General features: G+C 38.3%; 1 protein-coding gene across 1 annotated transcript in view; it reads right to left on the minus strand.

The window, feature by feature from the left end:
- The window catches only part of LMNTD1 (lamin tail domain containing 1), a 56,419-nt gene extending 46,971 nt beyond the window's left edge, over positions 1-9,448 (minus strand). The window contains exons 1-3 of the mRNA XM_055566311.1: positions 9,443-9,448; positions 9,156-9,274; positions 2,282-2,517 (exon numbers count right to left, since the gene is read on the minus strand). Of these exons, the coding sequence (XP_055422286.1) occupies positions 2,282-2,517; positions 9,156-9,274; positions 9,443-9,448 (361 nt within the window). The remainder of the gene's footprint in view (positions 1-2,281; positions 2,518-9,155; positions 9,275-9,442) is intronic.
- Between the last annotated feature and the right edge of the window lie 6,192 nt (positions 9,449-15,640).

A 15,640-nucleotide genomic window follows, 5' to 3' on the forward strand; every position in this document is an offset into this window, starting at 1 on the left:
TATTTGTGCTAACAATTTTGAAATTTGTTAGTTGAGGTAATACAAACCTCAAATTTAGCCTATTCTATGAGAAGGTACCAGAAAAGGTGATGGCACCCCACTCCAGTACTCTTGCCTGGAAAATCCCATGGACTGAGGAGCCTGGTAGGCTGCAGTCCATGGGGTCGCTGGGAGTCAGACACGACTGAGCGACTTCACTTTCACTTTTCACGTTCATGCATTGGAGAAGGAAATGGCAACCCACTCCAGTGTTCTTGCCTGGAGAATCCCAGGGACCGGAGAGCCTGGTGGGCTGCCGTCTGTGGGGTCGCACAGAGTCGGACACGACTGAAGCGACTTAGCAGCAGCAGCATGAGAAGGTACAGATACGTTCAGATTCACAACTTTATTGAGCACACTTATGTGCTAGGTGATTTTAATAAATATCTCATTTAATACTTAAAATAGCCCTTGGAGTTGATATTTTAACCTGCATTTTGTGGTTATGGAAAATGAGACTCAGAGATACCAAATATCTAAACTAATGTCTCATGTAAAGATTAAGCAAATTCTCCTTCGAGTGGGAATGAACTAATTTAATTCCAAATGTTTCATGTTGTAGGTTTGAACCAAGGTTCTCTGTTTCCAAAGACAGTGGTCTTTTCATTAAACACTGAAAACTCAAAGTTTCCCAAACACAGTAGGGAACATACACCTCATACTGTGAACACTGCTGAGTGCACTGCCGCAACTGCCAAAACTTTACTGTTATTTTCCTCATTTCCAAATGATTGTTTCTCCCTTTCTCTCCACCATTTTATTACCTACTTTGTATTTCTTCTTTTTCTTATCTGTCTTTCCTTCCCTAAGCCATAGTTCTAAAGCACAATATGGACAATATTGTTAATCTTCCTGGTGGCATTCACAGGAAGGGCAGTTAATTCCATACAACAAAATTTTCAGTTATCCAGCAATTCTAGATCATCTAGTTGGTCAAGCCATGAACCATTATGACAAGATAAGATATTTTAATCATAGAGATGATGTACTTGGCCAATATATTTATGTGACCTGAATATGATTCCCAGTGCTAGAATAAATGGTGAGTATAGTTAAATTATTCTGCATTTGGCATTAAGAAATGAGTATACTGGAGACATTCTGGAATATTCTTAAAGAGATGGGAATACCAGACCACCTGACCTGCCTCTTGAGAAATCTGTATGCAGGTCAGGAAGCAACAGTTAGAACTGGACATGGAAAAACAGACTGGTTCCAAATATGGAAAGGAACATGTCAAGGCTGTATATTGTCACCCTGCTTATTTAACTTACATGCAGAGTACATCATGAGAAGCGCTGGGTGGATGAAGCACAAGCTGGAATCAAGATTGCCGGGAGAAATATCAAGAACCTCAGATATACAGATGACACCACCCTTATGACAGAAAGTGAAGAAGAACTAAAGAGCCTCTTGATGAAAGTGAAAGGGGAGAGTGAAAAAGTTGGCTTAAAGCTCAACATTCAGAAAACAAAGATCATTGCATCTGTTCCCATCACTTCATGGGAGAGATGGGGAAACAGTGGAAATAGTGAGAGACTTGATTTTGGGGGCTCCAAAATCACTGCAGTTGGTGACTTGCAGCCATGAAATTAAAAGGTGCTTACTTATTGGAAGGAAAGTTATGACCAACCTAGATAACATATTAAAAAGCAGAGACATTACTTTGCCAACAAAGGTCCATCTAGTCAAGGCTATGGTTCTTCCAGTAGTCATGTATGGATGTGAAAGTTGGACTGTAAAGAAAGCTGAGTGCCAAAGAATTGATGCTTTTAAACTGTGGTGTTGGGGAAGACTCTTGAAAGTCCCTTGGACCACAAGGAGATCCAACCAGTCCATCCTAAAGGAAATCAGTCCTGAATATTCAGTGGAAGGACTGATGCTAAAGCTGAAACTCCAATCCTTTGGCCACCTGATGCAAAGAGTTGACTCATTGGAAAAGACCCTGATGCTGGGAAAGATTGAGGGCAGGAGGAGAAGAGGACAACAGAGGATGAGATGGGTGTATGGCATCACTGACTTGATGGACATGAGTTTGAGTGAACTCCGGGAGTTGGTGATGGACAGGGAGGCCTGGCGTGCTGCATTCCATCGTGTCACAAAGAGTCAGACACAACTGATCAACTGAACTGACCGATTGATACTGAAGATAAATAATAAAACATCATTCTGACTTTGAGGCGTATAATTACTCAAACTATATGCTTTAAAAACACTCTAAAAAAGTTTGTGTTTTGCTTACCCAAGCTGTTTTCTGAGTGGGAATGGGTCACTAGAGCAGGTTTAAGAGGCTTTGGTCCAATTGTTGATATAGTTGCTCCACTAACTTGAGGGCTAGACAGACAGTAACTGAGAGGAATTTCATCAGAGAATGACCGTGAACATGCCAGTGTCGTGCTATCTGAATCTGTCAACGTTGGAAAGAAATGTACTAAAGATGGCAGTTTCTTTGGGACGTCGTCCTGTGAGTCTTCTATTCTGTGTACAAAAATGAGTATAACAAACAAAGTGAGACAGTCAAAATGATAGACTATGAACACAAGAAGCATTAACTGTCATTATTACTCAAGATTTTGCTTTTCAAAGGTATGCATCTAACAGAAGAGTATCTTATATTTTTAGTTTTAACAATCTGAATAAAACACTTCAGCATAAAGTCAAGCTTTTTTTCTATTTAAAAATCAATAAACTCCTATTTCAGATAGTTTTACTAAAGTGTAAAACCTGAAAGAAGAAAATAAAAATTATTACAATTCCACCAACTAAAATTTTTACCATTTCCTTCCAGGCTTTTTATTTTTATTAAAAATGTTTAAATTGAAATACAATTGATTTCCAATATTATATTAGTTTCAGATGTACAACGTACTGATTCAATATTTTTTCCTTCCAGGACTTTTTTTTTCACTCAAAATTGAGACTCTATAAACCATTTATATTCCACTTTTCAGTTCAGTTAAGTCGCTCAGTAATGTCTGACTCTTTGCCACCTCATGGACTGCAGAATGCCAGGCTTCCCTCTCTATCACCAACTCCTAGAGCTTGCTCAAAGTCACGTCCATCAAGTCATTGAGGCCATCCAACTATCTTATCCTCTGTCGTCCTCTTCTCCTGACTACAATCTTTCCCAGCATCAGGATCTTTTCCAGAGACTCAGTTCTTCCCATCAGGTGGCCAATATTGGAGCTTCTGCTTCAGCAGCAGTCCTTCCAATGAATATTCAGGACTGATTTCCTTTAGGATTGACGAGTTGGATCTCTTTGCAGTCCAAGGGACTCTCAAGAGTCTTCTCCAATACCACAGTTCAAAAATATCAATTCTTCTGCGCTCAGCTTTCTTTGTAGTCCAACTGTCACATCCATACATGACTGCTGGAAAAACCATAGCTTTGACTAGACAGACCTTTGTTGGCAAAGTAATGTCTCTGCTTTTGAATATGCTGTCTAGGTTGGTCATAGCTTTTCTTCCAGGGAGCAAGCATCTTTTAATTTCATGGCTGTAGTCACCATCTGCAGTGATTTTGGAGCCCCCAAAATCAAGTCTGTCACTGTTTCCACTGTTTCCCCATCTATTTCCCATGAAGTGATGGGAACAGATGCCATGATCTTAGGTTTTTGAATGTTGAATTTTAAGCCAAATTTTTCACTATCCTCTTTCACTTTCATCAAAAGGCTCTTCAGTTCCTCTTCACTTTCTGCCATAAGGGTGGTGTCATCTGCATATCTGAGGTTTTGATATTTCTCCTGGCAATCTTGATTCCAGCTTGTGCTTTATCCAGCCCGGCATTTTGCATGTTGTACTCTGTGTATAAATTAAATAAGCAGGTTGACAATATACAGCCTTGACATACTCCTTTCCAAATGTGGAACCAGTCCAGTGTTCCATGTCTGGTTCTAACTGTTGCTTCCTGATCTGCATACATATTTCTCAGCAGACAGGTAAGGTGGTATGGTATTCCCATCTCTTTCAGAATTTACAGTTTGTGTGGTCCACACAGTCAAAGGCTTTGGCATAGCCAATAAAGCAGAAATAGATGTTTTTCTGGAACTCTCTTGCTTTTTCGATGATCCAATGGATGTTGGCAATATGATCTCTGGTTCCTCTGCCTTTTCTAAATCCAGCTTGAACATCTGGAATTTCTCAGTTCACATACTGTTGAAGTCTTCTTTGGAGACATTTGAGCATTACTTTCCTAGCCTGTGAGATGAGTGCAATTGTGTGGTAGTTTGAGCATTCTTTGGCATTGCCTTTCTTTGGGACTGGAATGAAAACTGATTTTTTCCAGTCCTGTGACCACTGCTGCATTTTCCAAATTTGCTTGCATATTGAGTGCGGCACTTTAACAGCATCATCTTTTAGAACTAGAAACAGCTCAGCTGAAATTCCATTACCTCTACTAGCTTTGCTTGTAGTGATGTTTCCTAAGGGCCATGTGACTTTGGACTCCAGGATGTCTGGCTCTAGGTGAGTGATCACACCATAGTAGTTATCTGGGTCATGATGATCTTTTTTGTATAGTTCTTCTGTGTATTCCTACCACCTCTTCTTAATCTCTTCTGTTAGGTCCATACAGTTTCTGTCCTTTATTGTGCCCATCTTGCATGAAATGTTCCCTTGGTATCTCTAATTTTCTTGAAAATATCTCTAGTTTTTCCCATTCTATTGTTTTTATCTGTTTCTTTGCATTGATCACTGAGGAAGGCTTTTTTATCTCTCCTTGCTATTCTTTGGAACTCTGTATTCAGATGGGTATATCTTCCTTTTCTCCTTACCTTTCACTTCTTTTCTTTTCTCAGCTATTTGTAAGGCCTCCTCATACTACCATTTTGCCTTTTTGCATTTCTTTTTCTTGTGGATGGTCTTCATCACTGCCTCCTGTACAATGTCATAAACCTCCAACCATAGTTCTTCAGGCACTCTATCAGATCTAATCCTTTGAACCTATTTGTCACTTCCACTGTATAATTGTAAGGGATATGATTTAGGTTATACCTGAATGGTCTAGTGGCTTTCCCTACTTTCTTCAATTTAATTCTGAATTTGGCAATAAAGGATTCACGATTCTCAGGATTCTGAGCCATAGTCAACTCCCAGTCTTTTTATTTTTGCTGACTGTAGAGAGCTTCTACATCTTCAACTGCAAAGAATATAATCAATCTGATTTCGGTATTAACCATCTGGTGATGTCCATGTGTAGAGTTGTCTCTTGTGTTGTTGGAAGAGCATGTTTGCTATGCCAGTGTATTCTCTTGGCAAAACTCTGTTAGCCTTTGCCCTGCTTATTTTGTACTCCAATGCCAAACTTGCCTGTTTTCCAGGTATCTCTTGACTTCCTGCTTTTGCCTTCTAGTCCCCTTTGATGAAAAGGACATCTTTTTTTTTGGTGTTAGTTCTAGTAGGTCTTGCAGGTCATCATAGAACTGTTCAACTTCAGCTTTTTTGGCACTAGTGGTTGGGGCAGACTTGGATTACTGCGATATGGAATAGTTTGCCTTGGAAACGAACAGAGATCATTCTTTCATTTTTGAGATTGCACCCAAGTACTGGATTTTGGACTCTGTTGTTGACTATGAGGGCTACTCCATTACTTCTAAGGGATTCTTGCCCACAGTAGTAGATATAATGGTCTTCTGAATTAAATTCATCCATCCCACTTTCATCACGTATTATGTCTCCCCTTTCCATTAACATGAAAAAACATGATTATCATTTCTGTTTAATATATCACTGTTTACTATACCTTTTCCCTTTATTTTCTCCTGTTGTTTAATTGTCTTGCATTTGCAAAGATTCTACAGTTAATGTATGCTTTCAAATACATGCTACAAATTAATAACTACAAATACAGCTCACATGTGTACGTGTGTGTGTATTTGTGTATGTGTGTGTGTGTGTGTGGATGCTGAAGGGAATAGCACAAAAGAGAGAAGAAAGGATTACTTTTCAGACATTATTTCTGTAAGTAAATCTTACTATGAATAAAGAGATTTTTTTCTTTTTTATAAATATAAAAGTATAGTATGCATTGATTTAAACAAAGTCCGTAAACCACAATACAGATATTTTATGAGTAAAACAATATTTTCATGGGGTAGTTCATGAAAAGGCTTATGGCAACTGCTTTTTATGACTCATATTGAGGCTGTTCTCAGTAACCTCAAAGCAATCCATGTGCCTGTGACTGTGTGTGTTTTTAATGCAAGGTCCCGGAGTCCCATCCTTTAGCTCTGAAAAACCAGATTCACGGCCAGCCTAAGCCCTGCCTTCCTGGGGGCCACATATCTATAAGTTATGAACTAAGTGTTTTGCCTCTATGCACCATCTCTATTTTGATCTCATTTTCCAGAGTTTCCATAATGTTATTTGAGCCAGTACTCTTTTGTTTTTCCAAATCTTTATGTAAGGGAACAAAGGCCTGAAACTTCCTAATCTGCCGTCTTTCTGGTGTTGCTCTCAATCTCTTTGTTTACCAAGAGGTAGTCACAATTGTTTTATTCTATAATTGGTAAGTTCCTTCATCAGAAATGTTGTATATCTAGAGAGCTTTCTACTCAAAATCAGACTTCTCTAAGTGTCCTTCTCACAAGGCACAGATCTCAGGCAACTTTAAAAAAGAATTAAATGGCATTGGCAGCTGCATTATTACTCTGCATGCTAAGTTGCTTTAGTCGTGTCCAACTCTGTGCTACCCTGTGGACTGTAGCCTGCCAGGCTCCTCTGTCCACCAGATTGCCTATGCAAGAATACTGGAGTGGGTTGCCATGCCCTTCTCCAGGGGATCTTTCCACCCAGGGATAGAACCCATGTCTCTTGTGTCTCTTGTATTGGCAGGTAGGTTCTTTACCACAAGTGACACCTGGAAAGCCTGCATTATTACTGTTCAAAACTTAAAAAGCTTCGGCACATGCCATTCTACTGACTTCCCAACCACTCATCTTTTGTCAAAGAAGCTCTAACCCATGAAGACACCCTCTTGAGTATGACAGGGGTGGTAATGAAAAGGAGACTACAGAGGTCTATTGTCAAATTGCAAACATTTCATCTCTGTCTAAAATGAGACAGATCATATGACATAATTTTTCCCTGACACTGTCTAGAATAAGCAGGAAAAGGACCTTTCTCTTTCAAAGTTCCTTACATCTGGGTTTCATTAAAGACGACTGACTATCTTTTCAGCATGTTCATTTTATAAGCTCCGATTTTTTTTCTTCCTTTGATAAAATAATTGCATTTCCAAATAAATTTAATTCCATGAAAGATTCCCAATGAGCTTTTGCAAATGTTGTGATCAAAGAAATCTGGTCTAAGGCCACAGGGGGGTTCTTATTTTTGTAGCTGAACAAGAAGTTTCTAATGGCAGCATGCACTGTTGGAAAAGCTAAAACATTTCAGGAAGGGATGAGCATGGGGCAGCCCATTGTTTGAACCCTGCCCTCACAGACCTCTTAGACTCCTTTTGGAAGATGAGACTTTCTTCCTGGTGCTTGGTTAGGTTTCCCTTTCCCATGTGGAATTTTCCAGGCCCTTACTTGGTATTTTGCTTCCTCTGTAACTAGTTAACACTAAACAGAGGTAGTTATAAATATTCAATTCCAGCATTTCAATGTTATTTCAATGTGGCATTGGTCATATTGACAACAATTACTAATATTTCTCAGATGACCTCTACGAACAAATATTTTTAAAATGGACTTGAACTGATCAGTAAACACAGGACATCCAGGTCCAAAGTAACATTAGGTTTAAATTTTGTATATTCAGTATTAAAGATCATTTAAAAAATTTTAATTGGAGGATAATTGCTTTACAATATTATGCTAGTTTCTGCCATATATCATCATGAATCAGCCATAGATATATATATGTCCCCTCCCTCCCAGCTCTCTAGGCTGTCACAGAGCACCAGCTTTGAGCTCCAAGTGTCATACAGCAAATTCCCACTGGCTATCTGTTTTACATATGGTAATCCACGAGTTTCCATGTTACTCTTTCAATTCGTCCCTCCCTCTCCTTCCCCCACTGTGTCCACAAGCCTGGTCTCTATGTCTGTGTCTCCACTGCTGCCCTGCAAATAGATTCATCAGTACCATCTTTCTAGGTTCTATATATATGCATTAACATACGGTTGTTTTTCTTAAAGATCATTTTTTAAAAAAACATTGGAAAACAAATGCTGATGCTTTAGTTGATAAACGATTTACATTAGTAGTAAAAACAGAGAGTTGTAATTTTAATATCCTCCTAAACATTTCCTAAACCGAAATTCTCAAGCAGTTCTGTTAGTAAAGTAGTTTAAAGAAACTGTCTGTCACCTCATTAGGACTGATTCAAATGTATTCTTTTTAATGGCTGAGTAATACTCCATTGTGTATATGTACCACAGCTTTCTAATGAGGTGGATCAAACTGGAGCCTATTATACAGAGTGAAGTAAGCCAGAAAGAAAAACACCAATACGTTATACTAACGCATATATATGGAATTTAGAAAAATGGTAACAATAACCCTGTATGCGAGAGAGCAAAAGAGACACAGATGTATAGAACAGTCTTTTGGACTCTGTGGGAGAGGGAAGGGGGGGATGATTTGGGAGAATGGCATTGAAACATGTATAATATCATATGTGAAACGGATCACCAGTCCAGGTTCGATGCATGATACAGGATGCTTGGGGCTGGTGCACTGGGATGACCCAGAGGGATGGTATAGTGACAGAGGTGGGAGGGGGGTTCAGGATGGGGAACACGTGTACACCCGTGGCAGATTCATGTTGATGTATGGCAAAACCAATACAATATTGTAAAACAATTAGCCTCCAATTAAAATAAATAAATTTAAATTAAAAAAAAAAAAGAAACTGCAAATTACTTTAACATGTTTAGATATGAGTTTTGGAAACTCTACCAGGTCTGATATGATGGAGATTTGTCTAGGTGATTTTTTCTATTACTCAGGGACAAAACATTATAAAACAGTGGTTGAGGAAACTGTAGTATGTTATCATTAATTTTAAGAAATTTGTAGACTCAATTCTAGTTCTATTTTATAAGCTGTTTTGAAACAAAAAGGTCAAATGCTCCATCCTCATCCTCTGAAACTCATTTGTGACTTTCTTACTGTGCTTGAGTCTCCATCTTATCTTCTAGCTCATGGACTCCACTCTGCAGCACAGCTGACATTTCCTGAACAGTTTCTGAGTCTCTCGCACTGGCTGGAAAACAAGAATCTTTTCTTTTCTGGAAAAATAAATTATGGCATTAGACAATGAAGAGAACTGAGATTCAAGACAGATTTTCTTTTTCAAGTGACCTCACTTGTTAATCTAACTACCTTAAAGCACTCTCCAGACATTATTATTTCTTCACCAAGCTGATGCCAGGATTCTAATGTGAATGTGTAAGTACCGACATAGCCAACACTGATGCTGGCTAAGAATGTTAAATAAATCAAGATGAAGGTGTGTAGCACTCACTGGAAGCAACTCAAGAGACAGGGCGGTAACCCAGCAAAGCTACCTTTATGATCACAACTTTCACATCTGGCCGACACTGCCTGTTAGAACGCTATGAGGTAATGTCTCCATAGTTACAAAGTTCCAGCCTCTGAACAATTGCTGTGTTAATACTGCACCTGTTTTGCAGTTTGCACACATCAAATAACATAACTTGCTTTTAAGAGAGCCATTTCTCCTACCAGGCAAATTTTGTCATCAAAATGTTTGTTATCCTATTTTGAATTTCTGAGGGTTGAAGCTAGTATGCAAATTTAAGGGGAGTTACTCACTGTTCTGGAGGTGGGTGGGTTGGTTCATTTGTTTTGACAAATGCTTTTTGAGGACATGGCAACAACTAAAAACTTGTATATTTTGAGGCAAAAAGAAACCTATTGGTAGAAATAATGAAACCAAAGCCAGGAGTTCTAAATTCTTCTCCTAGTTATTCCAGCAAAATGATTTAGAAGAGATCACTTAATTAAGATTCTACCTTGAGTAAAAGATCCACATTTAATGTGTCATAATAATAATGGCATGGAGATACAATTAACACATATGAAAGTACATAATTGTGCATCAGTTCAGTTCAGTTCAGTCGCTCAGTCATGTCCGACTCTTTGCGAACCCATGAATCGCAGCACGCCAGGCCTCCCTGTCCATCACCAACTCCCGGAGTTCACTCAGACTCACGTCCATCCAGTCAGTGATGCCATCCAGCCATCTCATCCTCTGTCGTCCCCTTCTCCTCCTGCCCCCAATCCCTCCCAGCATCAGAGTCTTTTCCAATGAGTCAACTCTTCGCATGAGGTGGCCAAAGTACTGGAGCTCCAGCCTCAGCATCAGTCCTTCCAATGAACACCCAGGACTGATCTCCCTTAGGATGGACTGGTTGGATCTCCTTGCAGTCCAAGGGACTTGCAAGAGTCTTCTCCAACACCACAGTTCAAAAGCATCAGTTCTTTGGTGCTCAGCTTTCTTCACAGTCCAACTCTCACATCCATACATGACCACAGGAAAAACCATAGCCTTGACTAGACGGACCTTTGTTGGCAAAGTAATGTCTCTGCTTTTGAATATGCTATCTAGGTTGGTCATAGTAATAAGATATATTAATGATGATTACCGGATGAGTAAGTTCATTCAATAGATATTTAAACAAGCATTTACTATTACCAGGAACCATCAAGGTGCTATGAACAAACAGTTCCTGCCTCAAGGAATAATGATAAAATATCTTCTAATTTAGATTAGAAAATGGTTTCCATCTTGGAATGATGCACAGTAGTATTTAAATATCAATACAAAGGACAATGAAGAAAGTAACTGTTTTAATAAAAGAAAAAGGCAAGAAGTATATCACATAATGATACAAGTAAACTTAAGGAGAGCAAACATTTAACTATATTTTCTTCATCTCAGAGATGAAGGGAAATTCCTTATTAGGCTTACAGGCCAATTATATCAGCACAAAGAGATTTATAAATTTATATTTATGTTCAGAAAAGAATTAAAATGAATTTATTACTTTTTGCCACCATCCCAGTTTCCTTACATCTTCCTATGGGGATGGTTTCCTAGCTATTAAACAATTTTGTACTTGAAATACATATATTCCCGTGATGTTTTATCAGAAAACCTATTCACATTTTCCAATATTGTTTGGCAAAAGAAAAATCTGCCAATGGGGAAAAAGATTGAAAAGCTTTAAAACTGTGAAGGTTTCAATAGTTATTCCCCACACAAGACGTTTTCTTTATCTACTTCCCAAGCTAGAACATAAATGCAATTAAAATCAATTTCCTCTTTTGCTGCTGCTCAAACTAAGCCAGTAGTTTTCAACAGGAGATGAAGTGAATCACAGGGAATTTTGTGAATATGAGGGGACATTATTCAGGCTCCTCTGTCCATGGAATTCTCTGGGCAAGAATATTGGAGTGGGTAGCCATTCCCTTCTCCAGAGGGTCTTCCAGGGACTGAACCTGGGTCTCCCACATCACAGGCAGATTCTTTGCCATCTGACCCATCAGGAAATCCCAGGAAGGGACATTAATAGTAGTCATAAAGATTTGGTGGGGTGCTACTGGCATTTAGTGGACAGGATCCAGAAATGTTAGACTTTCTACAACATGGCAGATAATCCTCCTTGGTAAAGAATTTTCCCATGTACCATCTGACTTGCCAGACATTAATGGAGATGAAAAATAATTTATAATTATCTGAGTCTAAAGCCCAACTCTGTATTACATATAAGTGAAGAATATTTTTGTAACATTTTAATATTTACCAAATTTTACAGGAAGTAATTATGCATTATTTACAGTGAGGGAAGATTGTAGATTGGTTTGTTTAGACCTTTTCCAAAAGTTGTTCATCAGTTGGAAAATTTTGCATCATCAAAGGCAGTACCACTTGGTGTGTTCATGTGATATAATTTATCTGACATAGGTAATAACAGTAGCAACAATAACAAAATCAACATGAATCTGATAGATCTTCTAATTTACATAAAATACAGAAAACAGAAGAGCACGTTAGCTAATAGATCAAGATATTTAGAAGACAACCTATGTAATTTGTGGATATAACTTATATCTGAATTCAAGCAAACTAAAAAATGCAAAAGACATTGGAAATTTAAGTACACTGGATACTTAATAGTATTAAGGAGTAACTGTTACATATTTAATATGCATTATGGTATTATGTAGAAAAAATGGCAACCCATTCCAGTATTCAAGCCTGGGGAATCCCATGGGTAGAGGAGCCTGGTAGGCTACAGTCCATGGGATTGCAGAAGAATCAGACACGACTTAGCAACAAAACAACCAACAATAGTATTATGACTGTATTTTTAAAAAAAGATTCCTTGTTTAGAGATACATCCTAAAACATTGTAGATAAAATGATATGATGTCTAGATTTGCTTCAAAATAATGCACAAAGTAGAGAGTGGATGGAGTTGTGGATGAAAAAGATGGGCAGTGGCTTGTAATTGTTGAAGCTAGGTAATGGGTACATGGAGGTTTGCTATAAATTTTGTTTATTTTTTTCTATAAATTTTGAAATTCTCTGTAGTGAAAAGGGAGGGTCATTTGGGGGTGTGTAGACTCTGTATTCATTGGAAGGACTGATACTGAAGCTTCCGTCACCTGATATGAACAGCTGACTCACTGGGAAATCCCTGACGTTGGGAAAGATTGAGGGCAAAAAGAGAAGAGGGTATCAGAGGATGAGATGGCTGGATGGCGTTACCAATGAAATGGACATGAACTTGGGCAAACTTTGGGAGACAGTGAGGGACAGGGAAGCCTGGTGTGCTGCAGTCCATGGAGTCGCAGAGTCGGACACGACTGGGCAACCGAACAATAGCAACAACAGACTCCTTACATTGATATCATCATCTTCATGGCTGTCTCTAATTCAGGAAGGACAGAGTCAAGTTAGAGCTGAAAGGGAAAAGCAAAAACACTGTTTATGAGGTTCACCGGCCTCACACAGGTCCTTTCACCACAGCTCTGGAAGATGGGAGTCTCCCCATTTGAGGAAGTGACAGTCCAAAGAGATGAAAATCTCTTTCAAGGCTATATGACCACTGGATGGCTGAGCCAGGATTTGGTCTCACATCCATTTCTTACAAAATTTCCTTCACTCTACTTCCTGTTTCTCTGCTGTAATTACTGTCCAATAGCTTCCTAACTCCTTCCATGGTATCTTTGTTACTACTTCTCTGCCCGTGAACCAGCTCAGTCCTGATCTTTCTCTTTGCTATGGTCTCAGATCACTCTCTCCCATTATCCAGACTCTGTGTCATTTCTCTTTGGCCATATCCTCTATTGGGAAGACATCTGAATTTTGCATAAGAAATTGAAAGAGTATATATAGGGCAAAATAAGATGATGATAAATGAGTTTTATATTGTGAGCTTTTACCTTGATTAAGAAAAAAATACCATATTCTGTAATCTAAAAAAAGTAGGCAAAACATTATATGTCCATAATTTTTTAAAAGTTGAAAGACACAAAGAACTGGCTTTATGCACTCTGGTCTTCTGTTTCCCCATATGGAGAACATTTGCACAGTAGGAGATTTTTATTAAATCAGTAATATAAATAAAATGTCTTGTGGGAATGAAGGTAGTATATATAAAGAGAGTTTACTCCCCCTCTCAGGCCATGGATGGAAATTTCCAAATTGAGTATCATGTAATTGAAGATTACAATTTAAAACATGATTTTGCTCCACTATCTATGATTCAAAGAATCTGTATATATAGGGATACACTTTCACATTTGCACACATATTATAGTACAAATTCCTATTGTAAAGCATCTTGCTAGTCTAAAAATGTGCTGTATTGCTTCATATCCTTCACACAGATCCACATGTAAATAACACAGCCTTGGACAGAGATGCTATTATTTCACCTTGAAGTCAGGGTCACGTGAAGGTTCTACTGGAGGTGTTCACAGGAGAGGACAGAGGGCCAGTTATTAGGAGGTTCAAGTTTCAGATATCTTGCTCTGAATACCTTCATGGCCCTTCCCAATCACAAAATTCTATTGCCAAAAAACACTAAGAACTCAGATTTGTTTACACGATACTAAATGTCAAACAATGGCTTGAATCCTCAAACATTCATATCAGTTTCAGCAACAGTTCATAAATAACTACATAGATACATGCAATTACATGTAAAATAAATAAGTACATGTACTGAGGCTCAGCCTTTATCCATGAATCATTTCTATCCATGTTCTTTGGAGGAATAAAATATCTATTCTGAGACAGGGCATCTCAGACTTGTTCAGAAGGGCAGAGATCCAGAACATATGCTCTTATTTGCAGAACATTTTCTTTGTTAAATATTTTCAAAAATACAAATCAATACATTTTTACTTCCTCTACACACTAGTTTTATATACATTTTACTAGCAAAAAGAAATGTACCTATATTATTTGGATACCATATAAACTCACAACTACCAGCTCAAACATCTTAAAATAAAATATTTCACCCAACAAAGTGTTCAGCCAAGAGCAAATGATTGGTTTTGAGATTTCTTATTCATAGGAATTTGCAATTTCATTTTCTTCTCTCATCTACTAGCAACCTTAAGCAGGAAAGTGGTGTCTGGAGACAAGGACTTGTAAAAAATGATTGGAGAAAAAATTTGAATTGAGAATATGTGATCCATTAACATTTTTCCTTTGCAAACAGGGTAAAGGCAATCATTCAATATTACAGTCAAACGCTTGCTCTCTACAGCTTGGAACACTAGTGCCCCTTGGGAACAAGTGTGAGTAGCCATGGATTAAAGGAGTATGAAAGAGAGTTATTAGAAATCTGAATATGGGCTCTGCCTATGGTGTTAAGCACAAATATAAGATTGAATGGAGCCTCTCCCAACTCAGTGTGGAAGCATATCCAGGTAAGAAGGGCTTCAATCCCGACTCACCCCTTCCTTCTTGGTTAGGGCACACATAACAAATTTTATCTGTGGTAGCTACTCTCAGCATTATTCATCATTGATGATAATGATGGCAATAGGTGGCAATAAGGGGTACAGTTTACTAAGGATAGATCAGTTACTCTTGAGAAATCCCGTGAGAATACTAGATACATAAATGAAGATGCTTTCATTATTCTCCTGACAATCTGAAGGTATTTTTGTTGTCATTCAGTTGCAAAGTTGTGTCCGACTCTTTGTGACCCCGTGGACTGTAGCATGCCAGGCTCCTCTGTCCTCTATCTCCCAGAATTTGCTATTGAGCCGGTGATACTATCTAACCATTTAATTTGAAGTATAAACAAATATAAATCAGTAAATTAAATGTAAGTTGTTTAGCAGCTTTTCTCCTCGTGTGCTAATGAGACAGGAGAAGAAATTGAGAGAATCCTAAGGATATAAGAACCCTGAGGTTTGCATTATGTCTTTTGCAAGAGAAGGACACTTCTGACCTTCACTAAGAACAGAAAAGAAATTACTGGGGTGGATAATACTGTGTTTGAAGCTATCCTGTGTCATTTGTTTGAGACCATGTATATCCGAAAGAGGGGAGAAAGCAGACATCTGAGATGGAATGAGAAAATTCCTGCAGTGTTAGGAAA

Source organism: Bubalus kerabau, chromosome 1 (genome assembly GCF_029407905.1).
Source record: "Bubalus kerabau isolate K-KA32 ecotype Philippines breed swamp buffalo chromosome 1, PCC_UOA_SB_1v2, whole genome shotgun sequence".
Taxonomy (NCBI): Eukaryota; Metazoa; Chordata; class Mammalia; order Artiodactyla; family Bovidae; genus Bubalus; species Bubalus kerabau.